This window comes from Magnolia sinica, chromosome 4 (genome assembly GCF_029962835.1).
Source record: "Magnolia sinica isolate HGM2019 chromosome 4, MsV1, whole genome shotgun sequence".
Lineage (NCBI taxonomy): Eukaryota > Viridiplantae > Streptophyta > Magnoliopsida > Magnoliales > Magnoliaceae > Magnolia > Magnolia sinica.
In genome coordinates, this window is record NC_080576.1 from 108,029,532 (window position 1) to 108,048,177 (window position 18,646).

An 18,646-nucleotide genomic window follows, 5' to 3' on the forward strand; every position below is an offset into this window, starting at 1 on the left:
TAAACTTGTGGCCCTGCAAGAAAGTTTTTAATGGTCAATCACCACGGTTTCATATGGTATGTTCCACCTGAGATTTGGATCCGCTTCAATTTTTGGGCTGCCCTAAAATGACCTGGAAAAACAGATGGACAGTGGATATAGAATACATACATCAAAGTGGGCCACAATGTAGGGATTGCACATTCTTTGGGGAGGCAGGCCACACCTAATCCACTCCCAAGGAGAAAGGAAGAAGAGCAGTTTATAGAAGAATAATAAGATACATGAAGCAAGTCATAGTAAGGGCAAACAGTAATATGAAAAGATGAAGAGTTCTATATCAAATTCATTCAACTCTTTAAAAACAGATATTCATTTGCCTTCCATTAAAAAAATCACCACTTGCTGTCAAACTCTTACAATTTAAAATCCATTGCACCCCCAATTGGATCATTCAAGCAAAATCCGATCTTGCACTATGATCCATCTACGCTGGTCGATGATTTTGGGACAGCTTTTTATTGCCATAGGTATATGATTGATGTATAGTTAACACCACATGTACACAGAGGCTGATGTTGATTTTTCAAGTTATAGCTGCAGTTTGTCATTGCCAAACACACCCACAACACCATCCACCAGCGGCTCTCACAAGTTCTCCAATCAGACAATTATGATCACCCACATTGTAGTTTTGGACTATGGCCCATCCATAAAGGAGCCAACTAGATGAATGGTCCACAATGACTCCTGCATAGGATGATGAAATTGAAGCACCAAGAACTATTAGGGAGGGAAGAAAAATGCTTCCAAATGCACACCTTTCCTGCTAGCAAAGATATGGAGTGCTAGCATCCATATAGAATTCAATTCGCTTGTCCATCCAAACACAGCCTTAAGGTTTGAAATGGAGAAAATTATCAAAGACCCTGGATGTGTTTGGCTGCACCACATATCATGAAATTTCATGATATTTTACACCAGATTAGACTGCTTAATCATAAAATATTGTGAAATTTCATGATAATTGGTCCAACTGAACGCACTCCCCAGGAAGTTCATCATATAAAAGAAATCTCACATTATTAAAGAAAAGTTCATTACAAAGAATAGCCAAAGATCAACCCGGCCGAAGATTCCTTACACAATAACCATCCTTTTTGAACCGTTGATTATTCTATTAATAACACATCCACACTCACAAAAAATGGCATAGCAATCAGGCACATTTCAAATGTTTCCAAAGCTTTAACAACTCAATGGCATTGATTTTTCATTTCATTTCATTTCTTTCTTTCTTTCCTCTTCTTTTTTTTTTTTTTTTTTGTCTTTACTTACAGAGCTGTGCTTGGAAAGGAACCCATTAGGATAACAGGGTTAGTCTTTCTGGGCCTCCACAGATCAGAGAAAAAACCAACGGCTGACTTCGAACCAGGCTTCCCTGCTGACGTATCCAAAAACCCACCAAGCTCATTGCTGTCTTCGTGCTTCCCACATTCTATGGAATCACGTTTATCACCGACCTCGGCAGTACTGCACGGGCAGCCTGCAAGCTTTCCAAAGCAAGGCTTGTGAAAGACCGCGTCGCACGAACTGCATCTTGTTATTTCCAATTCCTGCTGATTAGTGGCAAGACCAGGAAGTCATGAATCATCATCGACTAGTATCTTAAGAAAGGAACACCAGCATTCAATATTTCCACCCCACAACATTGTTAGTTTTACACAGTTTATGGCAAGTTCGGCATTTCCTGAATTAATAAAAGCATGGTTTTCAGACTCTGACTAGTCCTGTGAGACTCGCCCGAGACAACTTGGCCTTGGTAGGACTTGATCCGGTTCAATACAATTGAGTCACCCCAATGAGCCACCCCCAGCTCGGCGAAGTTGGACAGATTCATTCCTGAATCAGGCGAGTCACGACTTAACTCGAGACCAGATGAGCTGGTCCGAATAGCTGCGTCTTTTAACCATGCATAAAAGCCACCCAGAGAAAAGCCTATTATGAGCAAACAAGAACTGAACACCGGCAAGGTGATAGCTGTTTTTTACAAGCATTTCAACCTGGAAAATATACAACATTTTCATGGACAAATTCGGAAGCCAAAATACTGAAGGCACAAATCAGTCATAGATTCCAACCGGCTATAGGTGATCTATCCTTGAAACAAATTACCCCATAGCTGGGTGGAAATAGCAATATCAGTGGGTGGAAAAAAAAACATTCACCTAAAAGAAATGCCCACCTGAAAAGGGAAAATGAGAGAAGACGGATCTTCACAGGCTTGTCGAGCTCCGCATGGGATGCCAACATCACAACAAACAAGACACCGCTGTGCTATATGCTCTAGGATTTTCCTTGATACAGTTTCCACCATAAATGGGAGTGCTGCCAAGCAAGAAAATGCAACAGTTAGAATGTAAAAGACAGCATGCATATACATAAGGGTTCATCCATGCAAAAGATGTGCATGCATGGTGATATGTCATACACATGATACTTGAGTGGGCTTGACAGATGTCAATGAACTGATAAGGTTGAGCTGGAATAGCTTTAGATGGGTACTTGGGCAGGTTGGGTCGGGTAGAAGGTCAACCCGAACCCGGCCCACACTCAAGAGGACCCAACCTGTGACCCGACCCGACCCTAATTCAAACCCGAGGTGCCCAACCTGAATTTGTTCTATCCTGCCAGACCAGACCCAAGGACATTTGACCACCTGACCTAAACTCAGCCTGAACCCGAGTTGCAGCCCTAGCTTTAGATGAGACAGATTGAGTCTCTTCTAACAAGGGGGGAGGGGGTTATATGGGCAGCTCAAAGTGAGTTGCCAAAGGTCCCCTACTCCTCTCTTATCTTGACCATGTAAAGGTATGTACGCATATTCCCACATGCACCATAAACATTCAGCATCATGTGTGTGCATGGAAGAACATGTAATATATGTCTAGCAGCCCAAGAGCACTACAGGCTTGCAAGTCAAAACCACCTTGTTTAGCTCCTACTTCAATTGGATACAAAGAGATGCTCAGGCAATAAGTCTGAGGATAGGCGCTGTGGCACACATGCAAGATCCAGGGACCCCATCATGAACCTTTCATGATCCCAAAGTCAGGATGGTCCACTCATAGATCAAATATAGACCATTGATTGTTGTTTACTAAACATGAATATTCTAAAACGTGGGCCAAGAAGTGTTCATGGAGGAGCCACCCAAAGAATTCCCATATTCTTGCATGCACGACAGGTTGGCACAAGTGGCATGAGATGCCTCTCCAACATACCCTTGTGCATATCGCCTTAGCATTGCCCTTGGATACAATTATTTTGGTTGTTTGTTGCAAAAACAGGTGGTGCGCTGATACTGCCTGATGACATTGTCCTTAGGCGAGACTCAAGAATTTGATCACTGAAAGACTGATTGACATAAAAATCAGAAAGAAGAACTGGATAGCCCTAAAATAAGGCAAAAGAAGACTAGGTGCTTTAAGGCATCCAGGGAAGAATGGCACGTGAATGAAATATGCCTCCAGTCTTAAAGGAACCATTGAAAAATAAGGCATTAAGATATCATAAATGATGTTCCTGAACTCATCAAAGAGCCTATAAAAGCTAGGATGCATTCTAGACAGTTATTGCATGAACCCAAGAGTTCATTTGAGGTATCTAAGCAATGGTTTGTGTCAAAACACAAGTCAGGAAAACTATGCTAAATTTTCACAAGAGATTTTTTTCATGAGACATTATTGATTTCTGGGGGGGAGAAGGGAAGAGAATTAGATTTTGGGTAGATCCCTGGATAGGCGATCAGCCCTTAATCTACTCTTTTCTGGATTTAGCATATTTGAGCTCCGATATCAATATTCCTGTGGCCTCTTGTTTCTCCCCTAGTGGGGAAGAAAAATCCGGCTTCCCACATTTGGAAGAGATCTGCACAATAGTGAAATTGAATCCTTTGCGTCACCCTAACTCTTTTGCTGGGTCAGGTCTTTTCCCTTCTCCAGCAAGACTCTATATCTTGGAATTTATCAGCCTCAGGATCCTTTTCGGCATGATCTTTTTACAAGGATTTGGTGCATTCTGGTCTCTATCATCATCTCAGTCCTTCTCATGAAGTTTGGGACTGCCGAGCTCCCTAAAAAGTTGCAGCTTTTGGATGGCTGGTGGGCAGGAACAAAGTGTTAACAATAGATAATCTGTGCAAACGGGGAATGGTTCTGCCCAACATCTGTCTGCTTTGCTAGAGTCAATCGGAGTCAGTAGACCACATGTTCTTGCATTGTCCTTTTTCAACTGGAGTCTGGGTTTGGGTCCTCACTCTAGCATCTGTCTATTGCGTTATGCTTCACTCCATTGAAGATCTTTTCCTTGTGTGGCACTCAGCAGATGGAGGGTCTCTGGGAAGGAAAAGATGGAGGCTTGCCATGCTAGCAGTTTTGTGGTTGATTTGGGGAGAAAGAAATGAGTGATGTCTCCAGAATAAAAACATTGCGATTGCCGGGGGTTTTAGTAGAGTTTTTCAGCTTTTCAGGGATTGGGCGCCTTAAGGGGTATTTACTGTCTGTGTTTCCAGCTGGGGAGCTGGCTGTTGTTGTACTCTTTGTAGCCTAGGTTTTTTTCTGTTTGTTTTGGTTTGCTGTTTCAGGTTTTGTCTTTTTTTCCTTTTTGGCTTTGGCCTAATAAAATATCACCTTTCAAAAAAAAATTTAAAAAAATGGTATTCAATGCTCAAAAGAAAGAAACGGCTTTTCTTTTTGCTCAACCCAGCAATGGTATGGGTTGGCCCACCTTTCAATAGTCTACTTCTTCCACCCCGTGGATTTCATCATGGGATGGGCCCTCAGTTGCAGGATCTTTCTACAAGGTGCTGCTCCCACTTCTAGTCGCATTTTGGATTCTTGCTCCTGCTTCCTCCCTATTTATACTTGTTTACATTTTGAAACAGAAGTTTCATCGCTCCCAAGCTCAAATCTATTGCTGCTTCAATTCATACTTTGTACGACTATAGATGGGTCATGTGCCAAGATCTCCCCTGTCAGATGTTCCTAGCCAGTCGACGAAAGTGGATGATTAGGTACAATATTCCACATTTAACAGGGGCCCATTGGATGGTGAGGATAAGCTGGAGGTGGAAATTTTGTGGTATTTCCTGTCCGCCGCCATATGAATTATGTGGATGATCAAAAGGTGGGTCCAACATAATGATCAATGAAATTTTCAGTTAAAATTGAATATTTCTTCTTTATCCATTGATAAAAGCCACGCTTCTCCCATTCTGCAAACAAAATCCTCTCATTTCTTAAAGGATTGGCAGCATGAAATGTCACGCAGAAAGATACTTCCATGACACAAGTAAAAAAAAAGAAATGAGTGCATGTATTAAAATGCTCACCTGCAAATGCTCCTTTTGAGAGATCAACAAGGTCACGAAGTGCAAAAAATTCATTGCTTTCAAGAAGATATCTGCGAGTTCCAAGGCTCCTCTGGATGGACCTTCGAAATGGACATCGAAGGTATGGAAGCATAGCTCCTATTTTCTTACGGATACCCATAACATGAAGCAGGGCCGGGACTTTTGAAAATAGAAAAGGATTGACCGCACTGACACACAGCATGGGCTGCAACAGGAAAAAAATTTTAGGGTTAAGATATAGTGATGATGACCAGGAACAAGGATATTCAGTGGAAGTTGTTAGCATGCTTGACTGTAGGGGAAAACATCATCATCATCTAAGCCTATCCCAACTAATTGGGGTCGGCTAGATAAAAAACAAAAGGATCAATATTCTAAAACCTAGACCAGACAGCCCGGCCTGAATGCACCCTGGATGAGCCAAATCCAAAAAATGAGTCCAACAATGGTCTGGCCCAGGAAGGCCACTGGTTCTGGTCCAAATGACCGGTCAGGCCAGTTTGGACCAGAACCAGTGGCCTTCCAGGACAAGGCACCTTAGGGCAAATCTTTCTGGATTTGGATCTTGCAGGTCGCACAGTTTTTTTTTTCCTGTCAAACTGCTGCTATTAGAACTAGATCGTCTAAACCCAAACCATCAGCCTACTTTTAATGCAATTACCTTTGACATCATGATGATGCCACAGGTTGACCGGGTTAAACAAGCAGATCGGTTTGAAGCGGGCCATGTGGAAATAGGTCGGCCTGCAGCCTGGGTTTAAAACATTGATAATGCACCTCTATATGCAATGTAGGACATCCACGCCATGCATCAGATGGGCCTACCATGTTAGATGACCTCGCCCAAGATTCAGTCTAGTCCAATCATTGGCAGGGGCCATACGTTTTTGAATGTAGACCATAGAAAATTTTAACAGGTCCATCATTTTCACTTTTGCAGCCACCTGATGAATCAACCAGCCTGATGTTGGAGCCAAGTCATCTATATGGCAGGGTCCATTTGATGCACAGCTTGGACATCCCAAAAGTGTGCCGGTCTAGAGAGAGAGAGAGAGATTTGTTCAAGGCATGCATAGTCTAAAGAGGAGTTATATGATGCTCAGGCATGCTTGATTCGCAGGCACCCAGAAATTGTACGTGTTACGTGGTATAACTCAAATAAAACTGACTACATTGTGCCACCCACTATCACCACATCACAATCCCAAGATCAGATGGGTTGAACAAACTAACCTCTGATTCTCGAACACCTGTTTATGGAATGGCACCATTGGAGGGTTAAGACAAGGTGATCCTCTATCGTCGCTTCTCTTTGTTACTGTTGCAGACGCCTTAAGTATAATGTTGGGGAAGGGTGTATCATTGGGGCGTGTTTGGACGGACGGATTGGAAGGGATTGGAGGGGATAGAATGGTAAAATCCCGGGATATGCCAAACGTGCCAAACAGACCCAGTGAACTTGTCCCGGGATATAGCAAACCCATGGATCTTAAACCAATCCACTGACATCACCATCATTACCTTAAAATTGATCCCATCCCTCCTAATCCCGTTCAATCCGGCCGGCCAAACAGGCCCTTAGAAGTTATTAGTGGCTTTAGAGTGGACAGGAGCAATCTTTAAGTTTCACGTCTCCGGTTTGCAGACAACACTGTTGCTGTGCGATGCGAATGAATCCCATGTTGATAATTTGAGGAAGATTATCTGTTGTTTTGAACGGGTATCAGGTCTAACGGTTAATCTTCTAAAGTGTGACATGTTGGGTATTGGTGTATCAAATGAAGAACTAGAAAAGTTGGCAACAATTTTGGGTGTCAAGTGGGGTCTTCCCGTCCACTTATCCCGGGCTTCCATTATGCGTTGGGAAGGCCCCTAAACATCTGTGGGATTGGATAATTGAAAGATTTGAGAGGAAACTGTCATCCTGGAGGCGACACCACCTAAAGTGTGACATGTTGGGTATTGGTGTATCAAAGGAAGAACTAGAAAAGTTGGCAACAATTTTGGGTGTCAAGTGGGGTCTTCCCGTCCACTTATCCCGGGCTTCCATTATGCGTTGGGAAGGCCCCTAAACATCTGTGGGATTGGATAATTGAAAGATTTGAGAGGAAACTGTCATCCTGGAGGCGACACCACCTATTGTTGGATGGTAGGCTGATGTTGATTAATGCTGCTCTCTCAAACCCTCCACTCTATTTCTTCTCCCTATTTAAATGTCCATCGGCTGTATTGAGGAAATTGGAGAAACTTAGAAGAGATTTTCTTTGGAAAGGAGCAGAGGACAAGAGGACGTTTCACCTTATGAATTGCGATGATGTCTGCCGACCGAAAGAAAGAGGTGGAGCATGAATTAGAAAACTGGCCTCAATGAACAAGGCATTGCTAGGCAAATGGCTATGGAGGTTTGGAACCGAAATCAACAGCTCAAGGAAGGAAATTATTATTTTAAAACAATATATGGGTCAAATATATCAGCTTGGTAGCCTCAGAAATCTTCCTTGTATAAGGCTACGGGTCTTTGGAAGGCAGTTGTGAAGTAGACAGCTTTAAGGTTATTGTGAACTTTTCAGTAGGAAATGGGGAACGCATAAAGTTTTGGGAAGATACATGGCTGGTAACTCGTCTGTTGAAAGAAGTCTTCCTAGGAATAGCCTTGGTATCCATGGAAACTGATATTTCGGTTGCAGAATGCTTTTCTCAGCTAGGCCGGTCTGGGGAATGGACACTGCCTTGTAGAAGACACTTGACACCAGAAGAGGAGAATGAATTTCTTGCTTTGCCAAATTATCTTTCGCTTGTAGCATTAAGTGCAGAAATGGGTGTGATGACATGGGCCCCAGATAAATCTGGCTCATTCACAGTGCGATCTTTCTATAATATGTTGAGTCATTGAAGGGCTCCCATTTGGATGTAGACCTAGCGCATTCCTATTTCTTATGGTCTTGTGCTGCTCCATGGAAAATGGTGGCTTTTGCCTGGCTGGCGGATTGGAAGAAGATCCTTACCATTGATAGTCTCCGTAAGCAAGGCTTAATATTAGTCAATGCATGCCCCCTCTGCTGGTTGGATAGCGAGACGGTTGATCATTTATTTTTGCTTTGTCCTTCTGCAAGGGGAATTTGGGACAATTTTTTCCTCTTATTTGGTGTTTCATGGTTCCTCCCAAAATCCATTTCTGATTTCTACTGAGCATGGAAAGGAAGAGAAGAGGGTAAAACCAGGAAGAAAGTGTGGAGACTCTCTACTTGCAGGATTATGGTCGATATGGCTAGAGGGGAATTCTCGTTGTTTTAACAACAAATCTGGTACTATAGTGGGAGTCTTTGCTAAGGCGAAATACTTGGTCATCAAATGGGCTACGTTTGTCCTGCAATGGAGGACAACCATTTTGTTATAGAGTGTTGGGAAAATTTGTAAGTATGCATATACTAGGAATGCCGGTAGGGAGTTTTATATAGTGTATCTAGCTCTTGCTTTGCCTTTTTTTGTTTTCCCTGTTCTTTAGCTGGCTGCTTCTGCCTCTTCAATCAATTTTCTGTTATCTCTCCAAAAAAAGAAAAAATAAATAAATAAATAAAAATGATTAAGATATAAGATGGATGAGTTTATAAGATAGCTACAAGACCAGCCATGCTTTATGGGACAAAATGTTGGCCAGTTAAGGAACAACATCTTCGTTGGATAAGTGTAGCTGAAATGAGGATGTTGAGATGAATGAGTGCAAAGACAAGGATGGATAAAATTAGAAATGAATGCATTCTAAGGAACTTGGGAGTAGCACCAATATGTAATAAGACGACGGAAAGTAGATTTAGTTTGATCGTGTGCAATAGACACCAAGAACTGTGCCAATTGGGAGTGAGTTGGTGCAAGTTGAAAGCTCTAACAGAGCAAGGGGAAGGCCCAAAAGGATGTGAATGGAGGTAGTAAGAAAAGACTTGACCGAAGGTCTAATTGAAGTTATGGTCCTTGATAGAGTGGAATGATAGAAAAGGATTCATGTCACTGACCGCAATTAGTTGGGACAAGGAGGTGATGATGATAATGGAATTTTTGGTTCATGATACATCTACAATGTAAAAAGTAATTTGGACAGTTTAATTTGACCACCCATATGCCAATGTGCGATTTCTTTGTAATTTCAAAGCGCCTCCATATCATCCATCATGCTCTACAGAGAGTCAAAGTTCTTCTCCAATCTAAAATATAACGTGAATACAAACAGCCAACAGCAACTATGGTCATACCAAGGTTCCTTCAATTGAAAATAAAGTGAATTTGAGGAAATACCCGATCCTCCATTTAGAGCATTTCTTTTTTCTTTTCTTTTTTTTTTTGAAGGTTGAAATCCAGTGAGCCGGCACGCTAGAGTGCTGCAACTCATCGACTGTGCATGTTGCACACGTGTATGCCAATTTGGACTGTCGAAATTACAGGCCACTTTGGATAGAGTATAGCCCCAAAACCACAATGATCGGAAAATCCCGTGTCCCATTAATGGGTGGTTAAATGTTAAAACATGGTAATCAGTCCAAAATCAATGGGGGAATCCATCTCCATATACAACTTGGATGGTCTGGATTGGTATGCATGCATGATAATCATGGCTAAAAGAACAAAGCATTCTAGCTTCAGTCGTACACGAGAAGAGGAGAAAAAGAAGATTACCTGATCATATATAGATTCCAAATATGCTTTAGCCAGCTGAGAAACTGGATACAGAGAAAAATCCCAATGATGCAAGACTCTAGCCGGCAGAACGGAAGTCTCATTCGTATGGCAGGAAGCACAAAACAACTGACCAGTGTATTCACAAAGTCGAGGTTTTCCCCACCCAAATGTCTGTACGAGTCCCCGCATCAGTGTTTTTCCAACATCCAAGGGTTTGTGGCACCCCGCACATGTATAATATTGCGCTTCGAGCAGCTGTTTCACAGACTTACGAGGCTGTACTTCGACCAGCAGCGATATAGTCTTCCCCAACGTGAAAGAACCACCTTCTGTAGACGCATCTCCACGAAACAAAGTCGGTTTTCCATCATCCGCCAATAGAGGCAACCTAGTTTTCATGACTGAGGAACTAAAAGGGTCTTTGCAAGGGGATAAAAACCAACCCAGAGAAGTTGGTGTTCCTAGAGGAGGTCTAGAATGCAGAACGGATCGGATACATTCTTGAATAAGAGCACTCCTCTCGCTGATAACACTGGGAGAAGCGTTCCCGAAAATCTTTAAGGATTCACGTTCGACACTGGACCAGGAAGTGGGAAGATTCCAACCATGATCGGCAAACAAAGCTTTCAGCTGGCGGTAAAGGGTAAAGAAATCACGATATCGGCGCTCGACCTCCCATTGATCTTTGCCACTCCACACTCTTAGTACATATACTGTATATTCCTTGACACCAACCAGTCTTTCCCCAAGGGAAACATCACCCCTTTTCTGCTTTGCTCCAATTACTTCGACCCAATCAATTTTCTGAGGATATGGGATTGGTAAGCATGCATAATCTGTACTGGATGTAGAAGCAGTTGAGCTACCATCTCTGAAAGTCTGAGACTGCTGTGATGAAGATCCGCGATTACTCTGAGGGAACCTCACTCCATGAGATGCCTCTGAATCGAGTAAAATTTCCTCCATTTCATGAACCATGTCATCATAGAATTCATCTCCATTGAGTTTCTCGACCTGCAAAAATATGGTGAAAATGACATGTTCTAGTTGTATTCTCCAAAGCCACAAAATTTATTCATATAGGGGCACCGACTTTCCTCAAAGAAAACAAAGAGAATTGCAAAAAAATAAATAAATAAATAAATAAAAATAAATAAATAAATAAAATTCAAATATAAGATGATGGAGTTGAATACCTTATACATATGCAGCACATGTGAATTAAAAGATAATAATGGAAGATCCTTACCTCTCAATCAATGGCCTATGAATCGATAATCAAGGAAAAAAATCCAGCAATGATCTGGGAGAAAGGCCAAAGATAGTATGGGTGGGATCTTCCAAATCTTGAATATTGGGGGCCCATAAGATCGATGTCTATATCACTGAACAATGGGCCCCACTATTGAAGATAACAAGCACCAGGACTATATACGCCAATGGTCTGGAAGAAAAGCAAAATATAGGATGGGTAGGATCTTCCAATTCTAATATTGAATATGGGGACCCATATGATCATGTCTGGATCACTAAACCATGGACCAGCCTAGTAAAGACAACAAGCACCATGATCATATACATCAATGGTCTGGAAGAAAAGCCGAAGATGGGATGGGTAAGACCTTCCAAATTCCAATCTTGAATATGAGGGATCCATAGGATCCATGTCTGGATCACGAAACCATGGGCCACACTAACAAAGAAAACAAGCACCGGGACTATATACGTGTCATCGTGCATCAGGATCCTATAGTTCCTCATGAACAAGTGTGCATAAGAGAATCGAACTGACCTCATCCGGTGCAAGGCACTCTTTGCCCAAGTCAGCAGTAGCAGCTGATTCCTTCTCAGCCAGTGGCGGGAATGCATCCAGCTCATGGTCTTCACCAGACCCCACTTTCTCTATACCTTGAAATGCTTTGGAATGAAACTCATCAATGATAACATCAGAAAGAGGGTCCAGACAAAGCTCTGATCCACCCAATATATCTTTTTCTAGAACATTGGCTTTCGTAGGACCGATGACTTCCTCACTAGATACACATCGAAGTTCCCTTTCAGCAGCATTGTCTTCGACATTCAAATGACTGTCGACTACATCCATGTCTTCCATAGAGTAAGTCTCCGCCTGAGGCTTTCTTGAGCGTGAATCCTTCTTGTCTTCCCGATAGTTCCCGTCTGAACAGCCTTTTAGATCCTCAACAGCTTCTTTGATATCTTGGACTTGGAAGCTAGCAACGGGTATATCACGCACATCCTCTTCTTGCTCGGTTCCTTCAAGAATTAAAGAATTGGCAGGAGCCATATCAGCAGAATCTGTCATCGCCACAAGGTTATGTTTGGTTTCTAAATGCACATGCTGTCGTTCAAAAGGTTTAACTGAAAATACATGTGCTAAGCTGTTTTCCTCAGTTTCTTGCATGAACTCATCCCAATCATCCGAACCGAAGGCCACAGATGAGTTGATGAGCAATGGATTCTCATTCTTGGTTTTTATTTCCTTCAAATATTGTAAGTTTCTTCTTTCAAACAAACGGGTCCTATCTTCATCATCTGTGCCATAGTCGAGCATCGAATCGTCACCATCCGAATGTTCATATCTGGATGAGGTTTCCTCATCCAACTCTGGCACTGTCCCAATTTCCCTTCCATCAGCTTGAACACCATGCACAGAAGTTGACACTTCCAAGCAACCACCCGAATTTCCAGAAACTTGTTCAGTGAAACTTTCAATGTCTTTCTCAGTGCAACCATCTGCACCTAATTGAGAATTTCCATCACAGCTTGGCAAGAACGCTGGCGCATTTCGAGTCCTGAATGGCATCAAATTCCCAACATAACTTTCTATCTGAACGGCCTTATGTGATTGATAATTTTGGGAAGGGCTTGGGAATGACTTGGAATTTACGTCAGAACCTAGAACCGATTCCGACCCATTCTTAGCCTCTCCTAACAAAATCCCATTCTCGGAATTTTCATTATCATGTTCTTCGCAAACACCCCTATATGGATCAGTATTTTCATCAAGACCATATAAAAACTTCAACCCACTTCCAATCCTCGTCTGTATCAAACCATCCTCGCTGTTCTCTCCATAATTACCCCCAATTGATGAAGAATTTGCATCTGAATCTGACAACAACTTCGACTCATTTCCAATCGCCTCTTTTAACAGAAAGCCATTTTCCAAATCCCCATTTTCTCTACAAAAACCAATCCTACCGTCGGCTACACAATCAAAACCACCTGAAACTGCAACCCCGCCTCTTTTTCTATTATTCCTCCCAAACTGCCCCCGGAACCCAAAACTTTCCGAAACACAGTCTTCTGCCCCAAAACTCAAATTCCTAATAGATCCGAAATCCGATCCCAAAAACTCGCTATAGTTTCCGACCGAACTACACACACTCGGCGTCCCGACAACCGAGTTAGCACTGCAGTACCTCTCAAACTCCGATTCCTCGCAAGAAGAGTAATTCGACGGGGCTGGTGAATCGTCACTGTCCGATTTCTGACCAATCCAGGATGAATGCCCATCAAACGGATCGATGGAGGTGGCGGCCGTGGCATCGGAGGAGTTTGAATTCTTCTGGATGTTCCTCTCCATCGATCATCCGATGTTCAAAAGGATCGCATTTTTTCCTCGGTTCAAAGAATTCAAACGAAAATTGGAAATATTTGATGGAATTTAACGGCAAAAAATGGAAATTTTCTGGGTTTATGGGTTTATTGAGATAGGGTTTTGCGCGATTTTTCAGATATAGAAATGGAAAAGAAATTTGAGAAATTCAACAGATTTCAGAGGAAAAAAAAAAAAGAAAGATAAGAAAATTGCATAGGGTCAAAATGGTAATAATAGAAAATCACAGAGGGTAAATTTGGAAATATCCGACCTTGGAAATTTGTGTCTGAAAATGAGAGAGATTGAAGAGTTCTGCTGGGAATTTTCTTCTGTTTTGGGGGAAGAAAGACGATCTTCCATCCATCGGTATATGGACGGAGCAATGTCCGTACACTCCTCCCGTGTCCATGTACCTTGCATATGACCACGCATGGACGTCCCTGACCGTCTATCTGATGATCCTTACCGTGAAGGACCACCGTTATTACTTATCAAATTATTCTAACCGTTCGATTGACGGTTAAAAATGGAAGGTTAGGATCATTAACATATTTTAGAGACCAACGGTACATATTAAATTGGCAAAAGGCCCATTGGTTGGATGATATGGGTTGGAATCTTTATGTCGGAATAATCTTTAGGTCTTCATGGATCCGTTGTGCATCCAACCTGATATGGATCCTGCACACGTGGCCATTGTCTGCGGAGCGGGAGGAGCGTATAGCTTGAGTACCATCCAATCTCGATGTATAGGAACCCAGGTTATACCTGGCATGGGAGCTAACTTCGCCCAGTGCGTAAATTCTCTTTTTAAAGGTTTTGTCATGGTAAGGCTACTCGTGCAAGCATGATTGCTAGCACACGTGCTAGTGTGGCAAAGGTGTGCTACTTCAAGGCCGTTCATCCTCTGTGCAGGAGCCGTATATGAGCGTTGGCTCGAAAACTAGGGTGGTCCGTCCGTCGGGTGGGCCTCACATAGATGAAGATCCACACTCACCCAAAGGATAAATGGACGGTTGAGAATGATTGACCAACTGTCCACGTTACAATCGCGAACCTTTTCTTGCTCAACCATGGTTGTTGCCACTTGCCAATATTCATTTCCACCGTCCATCTTGCAAATCTGTGATCAGACGGTGACGAATGCTCGATAGGAGAGGCATTTTCTTAGCAGCTGGCCATTGAAAGTTAGGTTATGGTTTGTACGGGTTTTAAACACGAGATTCTTAAGTATTGCGGACGACTGCTGTGTTAGTTTTACGCGTATTTGAAATGATGGTGGCTCATCCTCCTCTCACGTGTCACTTAATTACAGCTATCCAGACCGTCTAAAATGTGGGTTCCACTGTGGATGGATCATATACCTGGAATTACACGTTTCAGAAAAAAATCATATATATGGCCATGCCAAGCGTGCGGCTGAAGAGTTAGTACCATCTTAGGTGGTGTGGGAACTAACAACATAACATAACGCTCATAAAAGCGGGGGAGGACACGGTTTCGGTGTATACATGACTGTGGCACCTGCCGTGATGTATTTAACTTAAATCCACTCCGTCCATCCGTTTTGAAAGACCCTTTTAGATCATTATACGAAAAATTAAGTAGATCCAAAAACTCAGGTGGACCATACCACAGGAAACGATGGTGATTGAATACCCACCGTTACAAACTTCTTGGAGGCTAACAGAATGTTTATTTGCCATCAAACCTGATGATAAGGTCACAAGGACCTGGATGAAAGGACCACACAAATATCATCTCGATCCAAAGTGTCGATGACCCACAATAAGTTTTTAATGGTCAATCAATGCTGTTTCTCGTGATATGGTCCACCTGAGATTTTGAACGGATTTATTTTTTGAATCATTCCCTGAAATGAGATGTCTCGGACTGATGGACGGCGTGGATTTAAGGTACATGCATTAGAGAGCAGCTGACGGTTATGATCCACCAACCTCGGTGGATGGTTGGTGGATCCAGAGATTACTCGTGCTGGGTACCTGTGGCGAGTGATCCCTGAATGAATGGGATTAAAATAATAATAATAATAATAATAATCATAATAAACTAAGACTGTGTGGCCCCTACTGCGGGCCTACGTTGACGTAGATATCATGTATCCATCTACCCATCTATTTTTCCATATCATTTTACGGCATATCTAAAAAATGAAGGTCTAATGTCAACTACACCCTACCTTTATAAGCTTCTTAGAGTGCACCTTGATATTTCTGCAGTTTTTATTTGCCTTCCCATCCATGATATTTCTGCAGTTTTTATTTGCCATCCAATCCATTGATAAGGTCACATAAGCATGGATGAAAAAAAAAAAAAAACAAATACCAACGTACTCCAAGACTTTTGTAGTCCATTCATGGTTTCCCATGGTATGGTTCACTTGATATTTGGATCTTTTTCATTTTTCGTGATCATTCAATGGAATAATTTGGAAAAAATGGACAACTTGGATACATAATAAATATATCAAGGTGGGCTCCATGGTAAGGGTTGCACCGTTTTATAGACAATTTACATAAACTATTAAATATCACTTGACTGTAACCAACTTATACACTAGAATACTACATTGTGCCTATGGTAAAGTTGGGCATCGAGTCAGGCGAACTGAGTTAGGGTTGACCTGACTTGACTTGATTTTGAAATAAATTTGACCTTGACTTGAATCGACTCGATATGGAGTCTAGCATGCTTGACCCGTTATGGGGGTCTGGCCGACTAATACAAACCAAGTTTGACCCGATCAAAGGTATCGAGTCGAGTCTAATGGGTATTCGTGGATTGAAATCACAACTCATAACCTAGGTGCAAATGCTGAAATTACAACCTCTTCATCAAGTATATGGCATCTCAGATCTGAAGTATTGAATTTAGAGTTTTTTTTAAATGCATGAGTCGAGTTTTGAATTGAGTTGAGTCAGTATCGAGTTGAATTTCGGGTAAAGTCAAGTCAAGTTACGGAGTGACCAAACTCGACTTGGTTTTAGCTCGGACGAAGTCTACTAAGTTTGGAGCGACTCACCCACTTAATTCGAGTCAAGTCAAGTTTGAATGAGTTGAGTCGTCCCGTGCCCAACTCTAGCCTACTAGAACATTATGCCTCGAGAAGGTTTTAATTGTGGAGGTTTACCTCCCTACTGTTTTGAATGGTGCGACCCCACTAAGGCATTGGATCTACCTCAAATTTTGTCTCCCATCTTTATATTAGACACTCTTATATTAGATGGAGAAATTAATTGATAGATGGATGGATGTTGTGCATACATCATAGTGGATCTCATGGAGCTTTAGATCATAAGACCGAACATGTGTAATGCACACAACCCAACCCTTAATGGCTATATATGACAATCAACTTGCGCATGATGCTTATCAGCACTCAAAAATTGCACACGTGGCATTTATCAATGGATAGACCTGACAAGATTGCACAACTCATTTCGCCCAGTTCACCGGACCACGATTGAACAATCCTAACCTCATATTTGGGGACACTTGTTTGTGGAAATGGGACCGTTGGATCTATTCACCTTTATATGTCTAGTAGATGTCCTCCAATCCAACAATGAGATGATTAAATGAGTAATATCTGAGTAATTTATAATACACACCTTTTTTTCTTTCTTTTTTTTTTAAACACGCACACACGCACAATCACACACTCATGCTTTAGTGGGATTTCACCACCTATCATACTCAAAACCCTTGACCAGGTGTTGAAACTCCTAAGAGTCTACCACCGAGCAAGAGTCTGCGACATCGTATTAAGTCATGCATATTTCTTAAATTTATGGGCTCACCTTTTGTCACCTACATGATGATTAGTTTAACTTAAAAATCAGCTCAAAATTTTATATGGATAAGCTTAACCTAATAACACATCTTATGTCAAGTTTTTTAGTGTAATTTGACAATTTTAAACTAATTGTTTGCTCCAAACTCTATTTGTCATGGATACTTACACTTTCACTTCTAAATACTTTGTAAGTTATCCCAAAATATATATATATATATATATATATATATATATATATATATATGTGTGTGTGTGTGTGTGTGTGTGTGTGTGTGTGTGTGTGTGTGGAAAAGGTATTATACGCTCAACCTCACAAGTCCACAAGTCCGTCCCATGAGGTTGAGTTGTGTGGGCCCTACCGTGATGCGCTTCGAACATCTAACCCATCAATCAGATGCACCATTCCATCATGGGCCTAGGTCTCAAAAATGAAGTCAATCCCTGACTTGTGTGGGCCACACCACATACAGAAGTGGAGAGGGGCCATGCACCATTAAAACATTCATAATCCATTTTTTGGGCCCACCGAGATGTGGTTTTCAAATCCAGCCCATCCATTATGTGTGTCCCACTTGCATGAGGGTTCAGACCAAGTTTCAGCAACATTCAAAACTCAGGTGGGCCCCACCAAGTGTTTTATATGTTTTAACGGTGTTTCACATGATTTTAGATGGTATGGTCCACCTGAGTTCTGTATACGGCTGATTTTTGGGATAGCCCATAATTTAGAGGGTACCCATCAAATGCACGGTGTTGATGGTCGACACACATCACAGTGGGGCCCACACAACTCAATCTCACGGGAGCTAATCGTGGGGTCGAGTGCACGGTACCTTTTCCTATATATGTATATATACAAGTGACTTACAAAACTTATATTTAGGGATTGTTTGATTTTTCACTTACCTTGATAAATAAAATAAGCATGTAATAATGACTTACTCCATTGTATGCAAGAGATGGGAACTGACAATGATTTTCACCTCAAAACTAGTGTGATGTTGTTAATATTGATTTAAATTTGTGACCCTGCCATGATGCATGTGACTTATCTATATCATCCATATATTTTACTAGCATATTTTAGAATAATATTATCTGAAAAATGAGGTAAATCCAAGGCTTAGGTGGACCACACTTTAAA

General features: G+C 41.8%; 1 protein-coding gene across 7 annotated transcripts; it reads right to left on the minus strand.

Annotated features, from left to right (window-relative positions):
* Window positions 1–1,036: 1,036 nt before the first annotated feature.
* On the minus strand, window positions 1,037–14,070 carry LOC131243720 (uncharacterized). 7 transcript variants are annotated; one of them, XM_058243244.1, is made up of 5 exons: window positions 11,856–14,064; window positions 10,061–11,077; window positions 5,372–5,597; window positions 2,225–2,367; window positions 1,037–1,598 (listed from the first exon to the last, which is right to left on the minus strand). In XM_058243244.1, the coding sequence occupies exons 1-5, from the start codon at window positions 13,668–13,670 to the stop codon at window positions 1,314–1,316; spliced, it is 3,486 nt and encodes a 1,161-aa protein (XP_058099227.1). In that variant the 5' UTR covers window positions 13,671–14,064; the 3' UTR covers window positions 1,037–1,313. The 7 variants fall into 7 exon arrangements, 4 of the variants coding, with proteins under 4 accessions (XP_058099227.1, XP_058099228.1, XP_058099229.1 ...); XM_058243245.1 differs by having other exon boundaries at window positions 1,037–1,595; window positions 11,856–14,062; XM_058243246.1 differs by lacking the exon at window positions 1,037–1,598 and adding an exon at window positions 1,607–2,042 and having other exon boundaries at window positions 11,856–14,067.
* Between the last annotated feature and the right edge of the window lie 4,576 nt (window positions 14,071–18,646).